A 22529-nucleotide genomic window follows, 5' to 3' on the forward strand; every position below is an offset into this window, starting at 1 on the left:
TCCTGGGAACAGAGAAATAGACTTCAGTAATCTTGCTCCTACAGCACTCTGAGTTCCACATACCAGTAATCATTAACTCTGGTGGAAAGATGTAGCATGGTACAGGTATAATAATAAGTCTAGGCAGATTCTGAGTTTGTTTAATCTTTTCCTTCCTGCCAATTCCCTCCACTGCACATTTTTCAATCGTAATGCCTAAAATACTTCCATTCATTCAATCTTTCCATCACTTAGTTTACTTGAGGAAATTATTGAAATATATATTTTTACCACAGAAAAACAAAGCATTTAAAAGAAAAAACATAGTATGAGCTACTCTGCTCTCTCGTCTGTGCCACCTCCTTCATGCCCACACACACCACCAGCTCCAAACCACAAAGAAATTTGAAGAGACACTGCCCCATATAATTTAACAAATTTCACTTTCAAGTTTGGGTTCTTCAGAGTCTTCTCCAACTAAATCTTCTTCCTTTCTTCAAATAAAACAGTTTCTCTTAAAGGTTTATCTTCACGTAACAAGTCTAGCTGGATTTTACTGAGACGGCCACACAGTTCATTTATCTTCCTTTCTCCCAAACACGGAAGGAATTCAACTTAACTCTGAAGAAATGACTGCAAACACACTGATTGTGAGCTTCATCTACTTCACACAAGGGTGTTACTGTAATAGCATCCTGTCTGTCTTACTTGTGATGATCACTGAAGTCATATGTTGAGAAAAGCATCATGAAGCTTTTTCACTTCTTCTTGGGTAAGTGTAACCTGAAATTGCTGTCTCATTTCTGGTAACTTTTTGCCTTCCCATTAACTTCTTTCCCAGCATGTGAACAATAAGGTAAATACAAGTATCATAGTTTTAGCACAGAGATACTTTCTTGACCATTCAAACCCCTTTCTTGACCTGTTGTAATTTACATATGGCCCAGAGTCTCAGGGCATGCACCATGCACCCCTGTGCGATGAGGAGAGTGAAGGCTGCAGGCAGGACCTCAGCCAGGATGACTGCAATTCCCCTCAGCTCCAACCATTCCTTTGCCAAGCAGAGTTTGACCAGAAGCCTCTGCAGATATTCAGCAGAGCAACTCAAGAGGTGTCAGCCTCAGCCTGGCTCACCGTCTGCTGTAACTCAGCAGTCCACATACCCCAGAGCCCTGTCATTGAGCTTGGGATGCAGCACTGGAACAGGAATCGTATTTGCACTGTTTCCAGGCAGCCTGCAGCTCCAGGCAGGGTAGATATCCCTTGCCCAACCCATCGGGTTTACCCGCTGAGCTCCGTTCAGCCAAGCTCAGGTTTGCACTTACAAAAACATCCACTGTCCACTGTCTGACACCTGTGGTATTTAATTTTTTAGTGTTTAGAAACGGTTGATATCATTGGAGCAATTGGAAGGTCACTGAACACTGAAACCAAATAAAGGACTTAGTTTTTAACACTTAGCAACCTCTAGGTGGATTTTTGATGGCATACATTAGATATTTGTTCTTTTTCTAGCAACTACCTTGCACTTTTACACTGATTGGGACACAATCATTTTCATGGGCCACAAATGTATGAAAAAGGAAAATGAACCTCCATATCTCAGAACCTCAGTCACAAAGTGTACATGTGTAATGTTTCCTCTTTCCTTTTTTTTTTTTTTTACATATTGTCAAACCTGATACTCAAAATTTAAGGGCATGCCTTAGGACTTGGTGCCCCTTCAGGACTTTTCAGAGTCCTGGATTCAGCAAAACTCTAAATTCTGAAAACAAGGAAATGAAGAGTTAATCAACATACCGGTCACTTTGCAGGATGTACACAAGCTCTTTGTTGAATTCCTTAGTTTGCACCTGTCTGCAGGTTGCTATACTGAATGGCAAAAAAGATTAGCTGGAGCAAACCCATGGGTGTGAGCAGAGGCAATGTATGCATACAGGTGATCTCTGCTTGGCCTCTGGATATCTGGTCGTAAGAGTGATGCAGGATGCCTCATTTCCTCAGGCCATCATTGCTGCATCAGCAAGGTGAATTCTCTTGCCTTTTGGATTGTTAGCAGTTAGAGGATAAATGAAGTCTGTTGATTCGGAGATGTGTCTGTAAACAGGATGTAGACAGCATCACACGGCTGTAGGCCATAGGGCTTACATGTTTGTAAAAATTTTGCCAAATGTCTCGACTAATTGCTTAACAGATACAGGAAACTCCCACTTAGAATCATTAAGGTTGGAAAAGACCACCAAGATCATCAAGTCCAACCATCAACTCAACACCACCTGTGCCCACTATACCATGTCCTGAAGTGCCACATCTACATGTTTTTTTGAACACCTCCAAAGATTGTGACTCCACCACTTCCCCGGCCAGCCTGTTACAATACTCAACCACTCTTTCAGTAAAGAAATTTTTCCTAATGTCCAATCTAAACACCTCCCCTGGCGCAACTTGAGGCCATTTCCTCTTGTCCTATTGCTTGTTACTTGGGAGAAAAGACCAACACCCACCTCACTACAACCTCCTTTCAGGTAGTTGTAGAGAGCAATAAGGTCTCCCCTCAGCCTCCTCTTCACTAGGCTAAACAACCCCAGTTCCCTCAGCCGCTCCTCATAAGACCTGTTCTCCAGGCCCTTCACCAGCTTCGTTGCCCTTCTCTGGACACGCTCCAGCACCTCAATGTCCTTCTTGTAGTGAGGGCCCCAAAACTGCACACAGGATTTGAAGTGTGGAATTCGAGGCACTTACAAAAGAAGAGCATGGAGGTGTCTGCTAGAGCAGGCAGAGGTAAGGTTGCACACATACACACTTCCACTTTGTAGCCAAAATTCTTGGAAGTTTGAAATTTGCTGACCTTGGTGTTTTGGCAGAACATAAGATAGGAATGAACACCTTCAGCGTTGGCACGATACTTTGTCAATGATACTTTTCACAGTTTTTAAAATCAAAGAGATGTTCAAGAGAACAAACAGCTTGCGGTTATCATGTAGGTTTGAAACTTGGAGTTGAGATGAGAAAAATATTTGTTATCAATTATAGGTAAACCAAAGACAGTTCAGGGAAATCAAAACCAGTTATGAAAATAGGCTGAATTTCATAAATTGCTTCAGTCAAAACAAGAGGAGAGTTCATTAATGTTAACATTTTCCATATATTTTCAAAACAAAATGCTTTATTTCAGAAATATAACAATATTTTAATGGTTGAAGCAAAGCTTTTTGTCTTTCAGAGTAGCATTTTAATTGAAAAATGTTCTATGCCTTAAAAAAATAAAATAAATGTTTTAAAAGGGGTGAGTTTTCATAATAAATGAAATCTTTTGCTTTCTGTCAAGACTTCCCCCTCCCAAATTCAACATAAGTGAGGTTTCATCTTAAATCAAAATACTTGAAAAAATACTGTCTGGGTTGCATTGTTTCAAATTGCAATTAGGTTTTAATTTTAATTCTTTCTAGACTTTTTCTAATTCAAACAAAAAAACCCCGAAGTATCTGCTCCTCAGCTAACTCTAATTGGGGCACTAAAATGTCAAGGTAAAGCATAAAATGGGGTTCCTAATATCCCCTTCCCTGATTGACACTTCATTATACCAGAATGTTAAGTTAGGCAGGAGATGGTGGATGTGTTTTGAGATGTTTGGAGTTTGTTGCTACCATGGCTAGTGAGAAAAGTTGCAAACATAGTATAATTCTCCTGATTAAAATAAATTTAAAATCAATTTAAATGTAAGGAAACACTAATGTCTGATTTCCCTTTTCCAACTTCTGTCCTACATATAACACAGCCCTGTTGATAAACTAACTAGTAATATAGCTTAGTGAATAAAGCAGACTCGAGGACCTGTATTACAAGCTTAAAATAAATGAGACCAAAGGGGCTATGTGAAGAATATTTATAGCAGTATAAATAGCAAGCAGTAGCTAGTATTTTTATATAGCATCTACACACAAGGTGATAGCACAGAGGGCTAAATAATTCCACAGCAGAATTGTCCCTCTGCCATCACAGATATGGCAAAGATGTATGTGCAGAATTTTGTTAGGACAACATGGAGGGGAAAGTGTTAACAGAGGCTAGCCTTGCCCTAAAGAAGCCTGCTCCCTCACACTCTCTTTCAAATCCTTGGGCAAAGATGAGCTTTTCCAAGTGCGAGTTTCAAGCATGTAAATTTAGGTCTTGTGCTGACCTGCAGGTTGTAGGAACCTTTCTGCTTCTATGTACTGTGAAAGGAGCTCAGAAAAAGGAATTTCCCTAAAGTCCTCTCGTATGAACCCAAATCCAAATGTGAAATTACCAAAAGATGTGGCTACGTAAACAATAATCCCATGTGAACCAGCTGTACACTACTATTTCATTTAGCTCCAACATAGTAAATTTCTGATAGGGATGTACACAGGCGAGAATAAAAATGAGGTGTAGAGTCTGAGAGACCCCTTACTAGAAGCAGCCCTGAGAACAGTATTCTGTGTTATCATCCTCTCTCGCCTTCCGCTTTATTTTCATACTAGACTGTGCATGCAACATATCTGTCTGCTATATTGCTTCCTTTCCTGTATTACAAAACTTTGATTTGTTTGGGTGGTTTTAGAATTGAGGTTATTAATTAAAATGTATTGTCAAGCATACCAAGGCCCTCCCAGGACACTGTGTGTTGTCACGTCTAATCCAGACTTCTTACTGTACAATAGCTGCGAAAGTTTCTCAGTTAATAAATAGAAACTCGGTTAATAAATAGATTTAACTACCTCCACCATATTCAGTTCATGGTCTCTATTAGAAGCAATGAATAGCTTCCAGAGTCATTCCTTGCTAATTGCCGCCCTCTCCTGTTACTGTATGTATTACCAGCAGTACCTCCGAGAAAATTCCTTAGTTTTCTCTTCTGAGCACTTTGAACATTAGTGTAGTCTTTGCCATCCACCCTTTCACTCCAAAACGCAAGACTGCTGAAGAAACTTGTTTCTGATACCAGCCTAGTTTTTACGGATCCTTTTGAAAGACTTTTTGCATCACAGCTGTGTTGCTTTGCTACTTTTCAAATTCCAAAATACAGTGTTGGCTTGTTATATGCATTTGTTGTTTCAAGTCTTTCTCCTCTTCTGCTTCTGAAATTGCACAAGGGAATACATGTTAAAGAACTTTCTCTCACAGGTTTATACTTAATATCTAAATAATATACATTTGGGGATCTACGATAATCAAGAATGGTAAGTTTGCAGATGACACCAAGCTGGGTGGAAGCGTCGATCTGCTTGAGGGTAGGGAAGCCCTACAGAGGGATCTTGATAGGCTGGATCCCTGGGCCAAGACCAATTCCATGAGTTTCAATAAGGCCAAGCGCCAGGTCCTGCACTTTGTCTGCAACAACCCCGTGCAGCGCTACAAGCCTGGGGAGGAGTGGGTGGAGAGCTTCCAGGCAGAGAGGGACCTGGGAGTGTTGATTGACAGCCGGCTGAACATGAGCCAGCAGTGTGCTCAGGTGGCCTAGAAGGCCAATGGCATCCTGGCCAGTATCAGGAATAGTGTTGTCAGCAGGAGCAGGGAGGTGATCATTGACCCTGTACTCAGCTTTGGTGAGGCTGTACCTTGAGTACTGTGTGCGGTTTCGGGCCCCTCTCTCCAAGAAGAACATTGAGGTGCTGGAGAGGGTACAGAGGTGGGCTACCAAGCTAGTAAAGTGCTTGGAGCATGTCTCGTATAAGGAACGGCTGAGGGATCCAGGGCTGTTTAGCCTGGAGAAGAAAGGCTGAGAGGAGACCTTATCGCTCTCTGCAACTACCTGAAAGGAAGTAGGGAGGCTGGGGTCGGTCTCTTTTCCCTAGTAACAAGCGATAGAACAAGGGGAAATGGCCTTAAGCTGCACCAGGGGAGGTTCAGGCTGGATATTAGGAAGAATTTCTTTACTGAAAGGGTTGTCAGGCATTGGAACAGCCTGCCCAGGGAGGTGGTGGAGTCACCATCCCTGGAGGTGTTTAAGAGACAGGTAGATGTTGTACTTAGGGACATGGTTTAATGGTGTTGATAGAGCTAGGACAAAGGTTGGACTCGATGATCTTGAAGGTCTCTTCCAACCGAAACTGTTCTACGATTGATGGTTTATGGTCTCTTTCAAGAATTACTGTGTATTTCTGTGTACCTGATGGCATTTCTAGCACAGAGTGACAATGATAAATACTTTCTCTTTGAGCAGGTCATTTTGTAGTGTTGGCATTACACACTGTTCTTTACATTACTGCATCAGCCTGAAATATTGACCTTAGCTCAGTATCTCAGGGCCAAGGTCAAGGACCAAGGGCTTGTCAAGTATCTACTCAAAATGATACTTGATGCTTTAATCATACTACTTTAATCTTGCTTTAAAGGATGTGATGCTTCAACCTTTATACTTGGTATTCCAGTATGAGGTACTATTAAGAGTCCATCATCCTTAGTATTATTTTCAGTTATCTTGGGCTGGACCTGTATATTTCCCTTTCATATTCATTTTATCTGGCTTTGGTCTCATACTTTTTTCCTCAGGTAAATCAAAGGAATTCATTTACTCTAACAGTGATTGCATGCTGCTCAGTTCAGTTTTAGGCTTTCATATTTTCTTATCCATAATGCTATATCCATGTCATGTTCTTCCTCATGCTGACATCTTTAGAATGTCATCAATTATTCATTCCACATCTATCACTTCTTATGTCATTTCAAGTTATTTCTGAATATCTTCTGCAGGTCAAATTTCGAGGTGATACCTTTGAAGCATCATCTTCCAAATGAAACGTTGAAGAAGGATAACTTTTTTTTCAGTCTAACCTTTCAGTAAAGCTTGTAAATTATATTGTCTAGGGTGAGAAAATTAATTTAACTGTACCTGCAGAATGAAAAGAAATTTCTGTGGTTGCCAAATCAGACTTCAAGCCTCAAGTTTTTTACTTCCTTGGCAGATTTCCCCTGAAAACGTTTTGTTCTGTTTTTTTTAACAGTGAGAGTATAGAAGCCCCTAATATGAACTGTTTATCCAACAACACTAGGCAGATGATTTGAAATATTGAACAACTGAGCACATACAAGATTATAGTTTTTCTGTGGTAGCTAAAAGTAATTGTATTTTCATTATGAAAAAAAGCAAAAGAGATCTCTAAAAATATGTGTTAAGATTGCAGACCATCTTCCAGAGGCTTTGCTTTCAGTTTACAGATCCATATGAACTTCTAGCATGAAAATACTGTGCTGGTAAGTCCTATCACCACATTTTCTGTCGTTTGGTAAACTCCTTAATACTCCATGCCTGGAGGTAACCATAGTTAAGGCCATGCTGACTACCTCAGCTTTGCTCTCAGTGGAGAACAGGATCCCAAGGACAATCAAGCACAGTTTGAAACTGCACTTGCCTTCCCCTGCTCTATGTCTTAGTCAGACACAGCAATAACGAACCAGAATCAATTTGTGACTTACTGCCCAAAATTTTATTGGGTCGTCCAGAGAGAATCGTTGAAGAATGAAGGGTAACAGCAACCATCGCACCCCAAAGGGTGGCCCTTTATATAGACAGTGTTAAACTCACTCCATCAGCCCCGACGCCAGCCATTGCACTTCCTGGCTGGCCCGGGCCAAGCAGCCTGCGTCCTTCTGCAGGCCTACCAGCCCCTGCAGGGCACCCTCAGCCAGGCTAAGCCCGGACCTGGAGCAAAGCCCTCCTCGCCCCAGGAGAAGCCTGTCTGCGGTAGGCAACGAGACACGAGATAAAACACAGAGGCAAATGGGAACGTTCCGGCTTTATCTTTCTGCGCTAGAGCTGGGGCCCGTCGCCTGACCCAGCCCATCAGCCCCCACCGCCATCTCCACTGAGGGCACCCCGCTGCGGGCGGCGACGTCGCTCCGCCTTCCTGCGCATGCGGGTGGGCAGGAGCGGCGGTCGGGGGGGAGGGGGGACGGACACAATCTCCCTTTCGCGCAGGCTCAGTGGCGGTGGCGTCCCGCCTCCGTGCTGCGCAGGCGCAGAGCCGCGTGTTTCCCCCACCCCCCGGGCTTAGGCGGGGCTTGGAGTTGCGCGGACGGGCGGCCTCACGCAGCTTCCACGATAGACCAGCGCGAGGGGCGGGCGGGCGCGCGGGGCGCGGCCAATCAGAGGCGCCCACGACCCACCCCGCAGGAGCTGGAGCTGTTGGCCGGGGGTGCCGCCACTGTCGCCGCGGGCGTCGGGGGGCGGCGGAGATGGTGTCTCCCGCGGCCTCCGCCGGCCGCTTGGGCTCCGCGCTGCCCTTCCTGCTCGTGCTCTGCGACCTGCAGTACCAGGGTGAGGGCCGGGCCGGGCCGGGGGGCGGTGCCGGCGCCTCCGGGGGGCCCTGGCAGCCGGGGGTCGCGCGTGAGGTCTCTGAGGGGGCGCGGGGGAGCTGCGGCCGGGCCCGAGGGGTGCGCGGCGGTAGGGGTGGCTGCCGCTTCCTTCCGCGTCCCGCTGGGGCGTTGGGCAGGCGAGCCTGAGGCGGGGACGCTGCTGGGCCCGAAGCGGTGCCTGGTCGGGGGGAGCCGGCGACTGGTGTCTGATCGTCCGCCCTTTTCCCGGGCTCCTGTCGGCGGCCGCACCGCCTGGGGGCGTCCGGGTGTCCGCCCGGGCTGAGGGGCAGCCTGCATAGCTGGGCTGAGGTGCCAGCGGAGAGCGGAGTGGAGCCAGCGGGACTGCGGCCTGCCCGCAGGGAGCCGGTGGGCCTGGGCCGGGCCGGGGGGAGGCCCAACCACCGCCATGGCGGTGGGGCAGCCCCCGCGGGGCGTCCGAGGAGGGGGGGCTGTGTGCGTGTATTTCTGGAACGGGAGTGAGGAAGAAGGAGGTACGGAATTGCCACCTCATCGAGGCTGTTGCGAAGGGTGTGTAATGAGGGCACCGTCAGCGCTTGTAACCTGTTTGTTTTTATCTGGATTCCTGGCGGTGGTGTTTAAGGTGGCTTGATATGTGCTTTGCTTTCCTTCGCCTGCTGATAGGGGGTCAGTTACTGCGAAGTCTTGAAAATATCGTGGTGTCCTGGAGTGCAACTGTGTGACAGCATTAGTTCTGTAGTGGCCTTGAATTTCTCACTTCTGTATGAATTTTGTGCAGCTCCCAAGTTCAGAGGCCTTTGCAGTGGTCCCTCTTGGCCACAGCTATTATTAGCACCAGGCCTACAAATTTTCTGAGGGTTTTGACAGTTGTGTTGCATTTGTTTATGTGTTTCTTCTGTTGTGGTGGTTTTTGTTTGGTTGTTTTTTTTCACTATTAGTATTCGAAGCTCAGCAGAGAAGTTTATCGGCAATTTGTGTGGCCTGTTTACTTTCAGAGTATGCTGTCAGCAGCACCTGTGTGGTCAAACTTTTATTCACAGGCTCCTTTTAAACTTATAGCTTGGTTATACAATTGCACATGTAGTCAAGAGTTTCACCCGAGGAACAGCCTTTAACTAGCAGTGGCAGACTGAAGTGGAATTCAAGCTGTCAATAGTCAGAATAAGCCCGTAGACTTAAAACTGACCTGTGCTTGACATTAGAAATTCAATTGATGTGCTAAACTCATGAATGCTTCAGTTTTGGAAAAGTGGCAACAGTAACATACTGTGGCAAAGATGCTCTGTAGTATAAGACTACATACTGTGGTATTGAATTGCTTTTTTGGATATGTATTCTGGTAGTGTTAGAGGAAAAATAATTATTGTGGTCAAAGTATACTTTTTCCCCTCATAAGGCTGTGGTAGTGATGCACCTGCTGAGGATTCTTTATTTGGAGTTGCCAACCTATTTCAAGTGTATGGTTTAATGAGTACGTGGACTTACCAAAGCCATGTTTCCGAATTTGGGGTATATTTTATTAACTTTGCTTAATAAAGGTGTACAGTACAATAATAGAATGAAAAGTGGTGGTTCTGGATATTACTTACTGAACTTACTAACCTCTTAGTTCATGAGTTCATTTTACAGAGTATGTAGTTAGGGAATATGGGGGGGGGGGGTGTGTGTGTATATTAGGTAAGTATCTGGATTCCCCTCCCGCCCAATATTACTGGTCTTTGAACTCAAAGGTGTTCATATGCACATTTATATTTGCATCTTGCCGTTTTGATAATAGAAGTCTGCCTTGTGCCATCTGATTCAGGAATCAGTGGAACAGTCAGCCTGTAGTAACTTTGTGTCTTACAGTTAATATCTGTGAATACTAAATTATATCTGGCTGGTAAATGAGTTCAGTAAAAAGGTTTTTGAATACTTGGTGATGTGGCAGGTTGCAGTCCAGCCCTTACTGTTGGTTTCCTGAATTCCTCTTCAAATACTCTGACTCGTGCTGAATAAGTTTCCATTTGATACAAATCACCTCTAGGGAAGATGGATCCTTCATGGCTGTTTGTCCACGCTAACTGCAACAAAAAGAGGCGAGTGAGGAGGACAGAGGAGTATTGTTCTTCTTCCCCCTCTCTTTCCTAGTAGTACATGAAAGGAAATGTAATAAAGGGGAAGAAGTGGGCTTTAAGTACACAGAGCTCAGTTCGTTATTGTCAGACCACTAGCCTTAAGTATTTCTCTCAACCCTGTACACCGTATGTTTCTGTCCTGAGTTCGGGAGGGTTTTTTTTTCTTGCCCCAAATACCAAAAGATGCTTAGCAGGGCAGGGGGTGACTTTTTGGTTTGCCAGTCTTAGCTATATTTACCGACTTCCTTTGCAAATGGAGTGAGTAAAAACTTGATGGATGGAAGTTACACATGGTTCAACCAGATGCTCTGAGGCTACTTGTGAGCCTTTTCATATTGCTCCTGAAACTGTGGTTGCCTGTCCACTTCTTACTTTGTTCGGTCTTGTCCTTTAAAAACGCATAAAGCAAAGCCCAAACCTGTTTAACAACCAACTTCAGACTTACTATGCTAAACACAGGGTCGTTCTGATCCAAAAAATCCCCCAAAAGCGGGATCTGCCACTCGCATGACAAGGCCATAGTCAAGCTCCTCTATGTTTAAAAAAAAAAAAAAGTTTAGGTTATTGTAATTAAGATTAGTGATGTGCATGTTTCTTCTTTGTCTTTGAAACAGCTCTGTTTCTGGTACACAGTCAGAACTAATTCTGTTTATTTTCATGGTCCTGTTACCCAGCTTGGAGACAAGGTTTAAAAAAAAAAAAAAAAGTAGGTGGAAATTCTACAGGGGAAAGAGAGGAGTGTGTAGACAAATGTAAAATCTTGAAACTGTTTTCAAGTTGAAGGGCTTTCTTAAGCTTTTTACACTGTGGATGGAACTGATTATAGGTGGATATAGTTGAACTTTTTATACTTGGGTACCCACATATTAGCACTGGTTATTCTAATAAAACAAAAATCCTGCCAGGAAGTTACAATTTATTTGAAGTGAGTGTATTTAACTGGAAAAACAGGTTAGCTGCACCTGCTTATTTTTCCTGTGCCTTCTGACTGAGTTGTCAGGGCTGGTACCAGTTCTTCCCTGGGAGTAGTTTGAGGGGTTTTGTTTGGTTATTGTTTGGTTTGGTTTGGTGGTTTGGGGGTTTTTTTTGGTGGGTGGAGTGGGTTTGTGTTTTTGTAGGGTTGGTGGTTTTTGTGTGTTTGTGTGTTTTGTTTTTTTTTTTTTTTTTTACTCTTCTATCAGTGCTAGGGCTACAGGCTCTAAGTTTATTCAGAATATCTGACTTGATTTGACAGCTGGGGCTCTTGTGTGTGGTTGTCTGAGGTTCTTGGCGAATAGATAATAATTAGGCGGGCTTTGGAAATAATGTTCAGATTTTTAAAACTTTCAGGTATTTTCATAAGTAGTATACTTGCATATCTTTTGCATAAATTTAATTTCTTGCTGGAGTATACAGTGCTCCTCCAGCTGTAGTGCTGGGCCCTTGGTATCGAGCTCACTGGTGACTGTCTATCTGGTGGAAAGAGCTCTGTGGGGTTGATTTTGTTTTTTTCTCTGATTGGACTTGAGTCTTTATGTTCATTTCCAGGCCAAAGACTGAACCGGTACCAGAACAGGTTACACAGAATTTGCTCTTCAGACTCCTGTGCCTATGTTAACAACTTCAGATGTCTACTGTGGGGTTGTTTAGAACAATTGTTTGCCTACAACCAGAGAATGAATAAGCAATAGACTTATATGAATAAACAGCCCAAGTATCAGGTCAATGTACTGTGTTTCTGAGTAGTTATGATAAATGTTACTTTTCATCATGGTTATGCTGACTATATAGGCTGCTCCTGCAGGTTCCCATGTCAGTTTATGATGTTCAGCAACTTGCAGAGCCAAGTTTTAATGTATGTCTAGTAATTAGGCTTGTTCTGCGGGGAACCTGCAGTCTTTCACAGTTTGCCGTATTTCTCTATCTGGGTTGCTTCTGCTTTTGTAACTTAGTTGTTTACTCTTAATGGTCACCTTTCTCAAATCCTGTATTATCTTCAGTATTTTCAAGGAAAAAGATGGCTCTCCTGTCCTGAGAATTATGTAACTGAAACTGTACTGAACATGATGTGTGTGAAAGACCCTGAACAGTGTAGGTACATCTTATTGTGGAAAATCTATTCTTGGAGCTATCCTGATGTGACTCAGTGTGAAACAAGGCCACTCCTTCAGATGCTTGAGACTCTGTGAAAATTGAGTTCCATGTTTAGGTGCATGTAAGGTTCATCAAAGAGTATTTACAGCTGACTTGGATGCCACTCCAAACACATTTTGAAAGATTTCAGATACTCATATGTGGGGAGAGACAGGAGGGATGAAGCTTAAGAATTTTTTGTTTGGTTTAGCTCATGTTAAATACTTCAGTCTGTTTATGGTTTGATATCTGATTTGTTGCTATATACTTCCAAAGTCAGGGAAGTTTGTGTTGGGTTTATTTTCCAGTTTTTGTTTTGTTGGGTTTTTTGTTGTGTTTTTTTTTTCTCCAGTGCCTGCTTTGTCATTTTAGAGGACATTTGACCATGTGGTGATCAAAGCTTTAAGCTAGAGAAGAGGCAAGAAAGCAAAATGGCAAATAAGAGTGTCAATTTTTCTGAAAATTGGTCATTCACATAAAAACTGCCTTGAACACTGTATGTGAAAAGCTTACTGTCAGGGAATACTTCTTTACTGTAAGTGTAGCTGTTTACGTTCTATTCAGAGCTATACATACCTAGAATGGATTTTGAAATGTGTCATTTAATAACATCCTCAAATTGACTATATAAGTAATATTATTTTAATTCCATCTATTTAAAGAAAAAAAAAATACTACTGGAAATTTAGGGCTTACTTTATAGTCATTTCTACTACTTAAAAAAAAACCCACCCAAAACCATTTGTTTGCTGTCATTGTTCTAAAGCAAATAAATGAATTGAAGCACTTGTATCCAGTTTGCTGAATTACTATAAATCTTTTAATAGATAGAGCTTATTCCAGTGGATGCAGAGAATATTTTGTTCGTTTTAATATAGACAGGTCAATGATTTCTTACAGTGTGGAATTAAAAGAATTATGAGCTGTATTAAGGAGTGGGAAAGGAAAATTAAATTAAGAACTCAGGTGCTAAAAGGGTCTCATTCTACAATTTTGTTGACTTTGTGATCAGAAATTACTGTTCTTTCATTACAAATATTTTTTGTTTAATAACCTTGCTGTGTGAGAAGTTTTGGTATGCTTTCCTTCAAACTGTCTGTGTAGTGTAACATTTTTAGTCGGACTCTAGGACAACTTCAGAGTACTGCTGCATTTTAGTATTTAACATTAATTCCAGTACCTGTCTGAAATGGCTTGATACAAACCTGAGTCAGAGAAATTGATTCTTAGTAATTGTAGTTCATTGTTTTCTAGTATAATGTATTTATTCAGAATTTTAATATATTATTTTAATATATTACCTTGCTTAAACCTATGCATAGTAAAATAAAAGATTTTATAGTGTGAAAGTTTTAATAGTCATAAACTGGTAAGTTGTGCTGAAATTCTGCCCTGATTTGAAGAACGCTGGAAGCAGTACAAATGAAAAACCTCTGTGGCCAAATTGATGTAGGTACAGCATGTACTTGCACTCAGCTGCTCGTTTCTTCTCAACAATAGTCTTTCCCTGTTGGCTGAGCAGCAGCAATTTATTTGCTTTAAACTAAAACTGGCACTTTGAAAACATAGTGCTTTAATACGATTTTCATACTACTAGTTAAATGAAAAGGGAGTGAAAATTTTAATTCTTGGTTTCAGAATGTGCACTCTGGAAACAGTTTGCCTTGTAAATTATAAAGATGAGACAAAAGTGCTGTAGATGTGAAGCCAATCTTTGAAGTAGCTAACAGTTGTCAGTTGAGTCCTGGATTATCAGTAGGGTCATGAAATTTAACTCAAAGCCTTTTTTATGTTTGCGATGTCTGCATTATGAGTCTTTTTCCAGAGTCTTTTGAAACTGAAAGCCTACATGGAAATGTATTTTGTCAAACTGGTTTTATGGCTGATTTATAAAGCTTCATGTGCATAAGTACGTTACTGAATGTATAGAGAGGAACAGAAATGCGTATTTAGTGCCTTCTCACAGTGCAGTGCTTTACAGTGTTCATCTACTTACTTTGACACCTTTTTTGGGGTGGGGAAAACATGCTATGTGTTTATTAGGCTACAGATTGTTTTGATATGGTAAAACGTGATCTCTCCCTCTGTCAGAAACTGTTGTATGTATTGTACTATTGCTGTATGTGTTTGGTGTAAGCAAACTGGCCATTCAAAACCTGGATGTTTTTGTTTTTCTTTAAGGAGCTGAATGTGGAATAAATGCCGAAGTAGAAAAACAGCTTGAAATGGGGAAGAAGTTACTGGCTGCTGGACAGCTAGCGGATGCTTTGTCTCACTTTCATGCAGCTATAGGTATGTATCTCAGGAAAGTGAGTCTTGCTCTGAAATTTGGTTGGGTTTTGCTGTTCTGTGGTGTTGCTTTTCTATTTTCTACATTGTGTCCTACTTTCTTGCAAATTGTTTTCCAGGAGTCTCAGAAGTTGGGGCACCTTTATGCAGCAGTTTAAACTTGGGCAGGAGCCAACAGAGATGCAGTTAGAATATTTCTGCTAAATTAACTACATGATACGTGAACGCTAAGGCACATATTCTGCAAGCTAGCTGTGTGGAAGCAATTATAATTGACTGTAGTATCACTTGATAAGCAATTGCTTGTACCTAATCCAATCAAGATTAGATTTAATCTTTATGAAGTTTTTTGAAGTATGTCTCTGAAACGTTAAGTTTATCCATGCTTGCTTCTTGTCCAGCAACATAAAAAGTTCAATGCTTAAAATAGTTTCTCTTTTATTTTTTTTTTTAAAAAAAAAAGAAATCTTGCAGTGGGTGGTATCTCAGAGAAACTGATGCTACAAGTTTGAGATTCAGAACTGGTAGTGAAGGGTACATGAACTGTCCCTCTCTTATACTCAGCTAGTGAGTTCTTGTTTTAGTGTTCTGCACTGTAAATAAACTGAAGAGTTAACAGTTTGCTTCTCTAAATTTTAAAGCAACTTTTCCGGTTTAAATCCTTAAATTGAAGCAGAGGGACAGCATGAGTGAAAATTAGTGTTCATTAACACTACAATTTCTCAATTGTATGAGGTTTTTTATTAATTTTTTTAGGTTGTTTGACTTCATTATAATGTGTACAAGTGTGGCATTTTCTCTGAGAAGAATAACACCAAGGTGTTACAGAGTAACGAGTCATGCTATTGAGACTTTGCTATTTATGCCTTGGTCTAGTAGTGATGTGTAAATGAAATATCTGCTGATTCTGAGTTACTGATATTTTCTATGAGTTCTCTTGGGTCAGCTTCCCTTACATAAAGGGAGTGAAAGGGAGAAACCTCCTTTTCTGTGCTACGAAAGCTCCTGGTTCCACCAGGAGGTGGTCTTTTACTCCTTTTGTGTCATATGTCGCTGCCAAAGCACGCCTGTGGGGTCTGAATAGAGTTAGTGTTACGAGGCGTTTTATTCCTTTGTTATTGGTTGACAAGCTTTAACTTGGATTTGGTGAAAAGTCCAGTTCAGCAGGTGACCAGTCAGATGCTGGTGGTGGTGCACAGGAGGCAGTGGTGTGAGGTGCCTTCATGGGGTGAAACCCACTGCTTTGCCAGCAGTGCTCAAGCAGCTGGTGGAACTATGGCATGACCACCTCTGTTGTGACCTTGCTGGGATTCTTAGTTGGATGTTGATTTGAGCCTGATTGCCTAAACTTTCTTCAGACTTCTTTCTTCTTTGTATTTTGCCCTTTTGAAAGGATTTTAAGAACGATTTGCCTACTGTGTTTGTAGGGGAGGGGAGAAGAAGTTTCTCTAATCCTTTTTTTGCTTGTACTGCATCATGATAGACTGTGAGGTAAACAGATCTTTTTGTCTTAGCCTATTTTTATTTTTTGCAAGCATCTAAAATGAAAGAAAGCTACTGTCCATTTTCTCTTTTCAGTTTAATTTTTAACTCTTTCTTTGATCCCATCAGTTTGATGGCTTATGCCTTCTCTCTGGGTAAATGTCAATTGCTATTTGTTGCTGTTACTGGGGAATGATGAGGTAAAACCATATTCCGACTGTCAGAAAGATCATCTGGTGATGGAATGTGCTTTCTGGGTTAGCTCTTTCCTATCTTTCATCTTGTGTGTATTAATAAAGTTCCCTAATTTTAGCTATTTGGTTTGTCCTTACTCTACACACTTAGTTGCATGCAATGTGACTTAATACCAGATTGTTTCCTTTTTATTTTTTTAAAGATAGAAACATTTGAATTTACTTGATGTCCATAATGCTAGCATACGAGGTGGCATACAGTATGGGGGTTATCGTTAGATTTCAGTGCTGGACATTAGCATTTCCACAGCAAAGACATTGTAGAGGAAGAGCACAGATACCTTTTCCGGTGAGAACTGGATTAGTGTTTTGGTAATGGAGGTGGTCAGCTATGAAGCTCAGTTTTACTGATCATAAGATTTTTGGCAATGCTCTTTGTTCCATTTATTTTAAAGTTCAACTTTAACCTCAGATGAGGTAGGGAAGAGAAATGCTTGTTTTTTTCCTTGGTTATGGATGTTCTTGTCTACGATTCTGGACTGATGATTATTTTTTTTAACAGCACAGTAAGAAGTTTGCTGTTGTCTACTGCATATGGTTGTTTGGGTGGTCTAAGTTACCTTCCCTTGAGAGCCCACAGTAACTGTCACCTGTTTCTTTGAAATATTGCATAGAGAGGAATATTAAGAAGATTCTTCTTCATTTCAGAGGCTGGTGTTTGCCTCCTGTAAGGGTGTACATGTATGTGCTAGAGAGTGTTAAAATTGCTGGGTCTTGGAATTTTGACCAGCAGACAACATGGAATGTGTGGCCCTTGAGTTAGCCTTTGGGTTTTGATAATGTAGGTGCATTTGTCTGCCGTTGAGAGGGGGTGTTGGTGTGCACGTGAATATTAAAGAAAGAAGTTGCTGCTATTTCGATGGATAGTGTAAAGGGTTTATGCATCTGTGACAACATTGGACTAACATATTGGTCATTTTGGGATTACTTGCTTGCATCCTGTATGATGGACAGGGACTGGGATGGCGAATGATGAATTAACATGCTTTCAAATGTAGGTCTGCAGTTGGAGATAAAGGCTTAGTATGTAGTCACTGTGTTCCTGTACAAAGCTGAAAAACATGTACATATTTCACCCTCAGTACTCATAAGTATTTGGCATTTACTGTGTTTCTGTAATCTTTCTTGTTAAATAATCAAACTGCATAGAAAGTATTGCTTGGATAATGTTACAGATATGCTTTATGGGTAAGTACCATTTTTCTCAGTGGCTTAAAACTCAGAATGTATTTTTAGTGATTACAGTTTTGCTGCACTCAAAGTTTCAGTTGCTTTGAGATAGTATTCTGATTACTGTTCGTTCACTTGCAGAGGGAGACTCTGATAACTACATTGCTTATTACAGAAGAGCCACGGTGTACTTAGCCATGGGCAAATCTAAAGCAGCAATTCGTGACTTAAGTAAAGTGGTTGAATTAAAGCAGGACTTCACATCAGTAAGTATTACTGGAATTGAAAATTGTTCAAGCGTAAAAAAAACCTACTTCGAAGAAGATTGTTGTTTCAGCTTTTGCTAAACAGAAATAGGAAATACATTATCACTCAGAAGGCTTTAAATAGGATAAAATAATAGCAATGGTGTATGTGCTTGAATTGCAACTACGCTGAGTACAGTCTAGCCAGTTATTCTAACTAATATTAGTTTTAAGTTCATGTTCATCATGGTTTTGTGCTAAACACTTTCCTTCTCTCACTTAGGTATTCCCCTCTTAATCACCAAGCCTGTGCCCTCTGAGGGGGGGTGGGGGCAGAAAGACTGCACAGATGCCTCTGTTTTTCTTCTGTCTTAATCGGCATTTGGTTTGAGGCATCTCTTCTCCCCAAGAGCTGTCGCAATCTCACTGCCTTCCTATGGGATTGTTGCAAGTCCTGGTTTACATAGCCCTCGCTCACTTCTGCTTACTGTATGTGGAGACTGATGCTGAAGTCCGTCTGATTCTCTAGTCACCCTTTTCCATGGGCAGTGGCATGTCCTGTATAGCTTACAGTGAAACCTTAAATTTGTTGTTGTATGAAAATATTCTTACCATAAATCAAAATCTTCTAAATCATTAACTTGTCCCTTTACATAGCTTCTATTATTCTGAAAGTTTAGTGGAAGAATTAAATGTGGGAATTATATTTCCACTAATTTCTTAAAATCTATAAGCAGTTACAATCAGAATAATGGTGTAAAGTTAACATTCACTTTTTCTGCAACTCTTCAAATGAGTTCCTTCCATGACTTGCAGCTGCTCATAAAAACTGGCTGCTTTTTGTCCCTCAGCTCTCATGCAGAGTAATCATTTACCATCAAAGAGGCCTCATAAGAACATTGTCAAATTGAGAAGACAAAGAATGGGTGTTGTGATCTGTTTCAGCTTGTTAGCTGTAGTAAAATGAAACTACTTTTTTTCCTGCTAGAGGAAACTGAAGCTTATGTTCATACTTTGCTGAATTCCAATTTGTAAATCAAAAGCAATTACCTTATGTTTCATTTCAGGCAAGATTACAGAGAGGACACTTACTGCTCAAGCAAGGAAAATTTGATGAAGCAGAGGATGACTTTAAAAATGTGGTAAGTCAGAGGCCTAAGTTGAACTACATCCCTGCTTTTAAGGTTGAGTTCTTAGCTAAGGTCTCATCTCAGCTCTGACGCTCTAGAGCACATGTATATGTACGCCTGAGTTTCTTTCCTGTTCTTTAAAGGTATTGTAGCTCAGCTACCTGGTATGAATAAGTGACTGATAAAGTTGCAGTGCAGTGCTGAAGATGAAATCAGAAGGTGTAGCATGAAGTAGCACAGCACTTTGAAAAGTCTCTTTTTTTTAATGTGCCTGGCACTTCATGATCTCTGCTTGATGATGGCTATACTAGGGAGCAATCTTCATTCAGAAAGAAAGGATAAATGACATGGGACTCAAAGTATGTGATTGAACCTGCTTTACATCACTATATTCAGGTCAACCTGGGAAATCACTAGGGACGTTATGAATCAACCTTCGAAGATTCCTATCTCTCTGCACTGATTGCAGAAGGATCTTGGGCTCTTAATTTAGTCACTGGGCTGTTATGTATTTCAGAGGCATGCATCTGTGTGTCCTCTCATCTGCAGAAGAGTTCTCCCATCTTTCATGAATGTGTTGACAATACTTTCTCTCCATGATCAGGAGGTGTCCAGAGTTTCCATACACACACAGTTGGATAATACCCACCTAAAACTGACTTGGGTGGTTTTTTCTTTTGATGGGTTTTTTTGTGTATTTCAGCCTTAAGCTGCAAAAATAAAGTGATCTAACACCAGAACAGAATTCTTCAGAGAATGTGTGAAACCGTTCCCTCTGTTGCATGAAATTTCTGTAAGCATGAGAATAAATAGGATTCATTCTTATTCTTGCTTACTCTTCAAGAGTTGCTAGTTTGAACAGTTTGCTTGTCCCTTATGCCAAAATAAAAAGAATTTGCAAGTGTAACTAATGCTGCCTTGTTGGCTTTCTTTGAAGTGTGATGGAGAAAGCAGTTCTGCATTGCAGATTACAAATGTATAATGGAAATCTAACTAGTGTGTATGACACAGAGCAGTACGCTGTACTGTATGACACTGTATGCTCTGCAGGGCAGTTGACAGGAATGGCCCTTGTAGGTATAAATGCACTGGGCAGTCTTTGTGTTTGTAGCAAAGCTTATTTCTGAAATTGATGTAGCAACGGCTCCTCTGGCTGCTGCTGCTTCCTCAGTAAGTTTGTTAGGAGTGCGTGGTCTGCAGTTGCATGTCTGACTGCAGTACAGCCCTGCTGTTTGCAAATGTGTGAGAATGTCGTTCAGCTCTAATTAACTGAGGACATAGTTGCTGCAATAGCAATTACATGATGTCAGTGTTGATTCTGAGTTTGTGTATGCATCTCTTTGTTACTATTTGTTGAAGCATTGCTTAGTGCTACATATGGAAATGCTGCTCTAGTCGACTAGAGTCAAGTAGCTTGCCCTTTGTCCAAACCAACTGGAAAAATGTAGTTAGCTGCCTTTGGTCAGTCAGATCGTTTCAGCCTTCAGTCAGGTTTTGAATCTGGAGTGGAACAGAGTTTCTTCTCAGGAGCTGACTTACAAAGATACCATATTGGTCCTAAATCTTACTTCCAGTTTCCTTGGTTCTGTGAACAATATTGGTTCTGTAAACAACTTGGAGAATATGGCAAGCAGCTTGTTTTGAAGAGCACAATTTTCAGTTAAGTACCGTATTTTCAAGTAAAATAAGCCAATATTAAAGTAAACCTTTGTAATAGGTTAATTTATTCATATGGGGGAGGGTATTGAGTTATCCTACATACCTTGAGTCTTTTAAGTAGAATACATATTTACTTGAGCTTGTTTTCTTCTAAATCTTTCAGATAGTCAATCTGATTATTTTACCAGTTTTCTGCTTATCTAAAATACCTAGTATACTTTGGCAGTATGTTTGCATTTAAATATGAAATTGCATTTAATCGCAAGATGAGAGGAAGTTAGTCACAATACTGCAAAATGTATTAACATTCTGTGTTTCTTGGTTTTTTTTTTTTTTGTAAATGAGAGAGAGGAGGAGGAGAGAAGGAGGAATGCTGTTAGAGATTGAATAGCTTTCTAAGTGATTTCAGGACTTTTACATCCAGATCCCATCTTTGCTACCGAAAGTGATAGAAGCAAGGCAAATAGTAGCCACTAGGAAGCTTTGACTCGTATGGCAAGTCAGTGGTCGGGAAGCCAAAAGGCATAAGTTATACCTTGAAATGGAAGATCCTTCCACTACTAGGGCACATACAGCATGAAGAAATGCCAGGGGGCTCTCAACAGCTTTTAGGCTAGAATTTAGTTGTGGACTTGGATACCTAAAATTGTGTGTTTTACCTGTGAACAGAGTATGTAATCTAGGATTCTGCTGTTTAGCTGACTAAATGTAGGTCAGGATCTGAACAGCCCTCTAGCCTCTCGCTTTGTTGGATGGGTATCGGTTAACTAGAATGCTTTAATTCTGGGTAATTGTGTAGCATATCAGCAAATTTGTCCAAATCTGGAGCTAAATTAGAGGGAAAACTTGGGGCATCTTGCATTGGTCGTGCATAGGCTTTAAATCTGCAAACAGGCATAGTAAGTCAGTAGGCCTGCAGCAGTCTGGTCGTAGGTTTGAGTCTGCAAAAGTCGAGTATCATGGAAAGATGGTGTGGAAATGCTGTATTTAAAAAAGCAAAATAAAACAAACCTCCACCCCATCTGTTCCCATTCACCGAAAGGGAAGTCTTAATTTGAAGAGAAATAGTCTACTTCCTTTACTGTGCAGGGTTTCAGGTTGTTACCTAGAATAGGTGGTCCTGAGGATGTCATGCTTACAGAAATGAATTGCAGGGTTAAATGTGAGAGTTTACCTTCAGCATTAAGTGTTTTTCTCGACGAAATAGTTGTGTAGGTAAGATGGGCTTTCTTCTGGCAAAGCCAGCCTTTTTTGAAGTAGACTTTATGCCCTTGAGTGATAGTACATGTTATCTCTTGTGTGATTTCACATAAGAGATTTTTTGTTTGGTTCAGGTGTTGACTTCAAGGGAGTAGATCAGATTTTAAATATTCCCCACTTTTGAATTGGAGAAACCGGGTCAGGATGTGGAAACTAAGGAGAGTAATTTTACTTGGACTACTCAAGGACGGACATGTAGGAATGAGGTGGTTTGTAATTCCCTGTATCATGCTTGCATTAAGACTCAGTGTCACCAGTGTTCCTTTCCATGCCTACCAGAAGTGCAAGGTGACTGATGTGATGAACCACCTGTAAAATACTGATTTTTCCTAGCATTTTCCAGAAGTCTATCGAATCCCAGTGGAGAGTCTGAAAAGCTTTTATTTTCTTCCCATCCCTCCATTTGGAGTCGTGCTTCTTGAAAGGGATCTCAGCAGTTTAAGAGATGCAGTCATTTTTGAGGGAGAGAAACAGTAAGAAAAAAATCATTCCATCTAAACAGGGGGAAGGATGACAGATAAACTTTCCCAGCTGGTA

General features: G+C 41.2%; 1 protein-coding gene across 1 annotated transcript in view; it reads left to right on the forward strand.

Annotated features, from left to right (window-relative positions):
* The first annotated feature begins 8175 nt into the window (after positions 1-8175).
* The window catches only part of DNAJC3 (DnaJ heat shock protein family (Hsp40) member C3), a 35908-nt gene continuing 21554 nt past the window's right edge, over positions 8176-22529 (forward strand). Inside the window, exons 1-4 of the mRNA XM_086482030.1 lie at positions 8176-8257; positions 14685-14795; positions 17840-17964; positions 19011-19085. Of these exons, the coding sequence (XP_086338156.1) occupies positions 8176-8257; positions 14685-14795; positions 17840-17964; positions 19011-19085 (393 nt within the window). The remainder of the gene's footprint in view (positions 8258-14684; positions 14796-17839; positions 17965-19010; positions 19086-22529) is intronic.

This window comes from Leptosomus discolor, chromosome 1 (assembly GCF_034619465.1).
Source record: "Leptosomus discolor isolate bLepDis1 chromosome 1, bLepDis1.hap2, whole genome shotgun sequence".
NCBI classification, from domain to species: domain Eukaryota; kingdom Metazoa; phylum Chordata; class Aves; order Leptosomiformes; family Leptosomidae; genus Leptosomus; species Leptosomus discolor.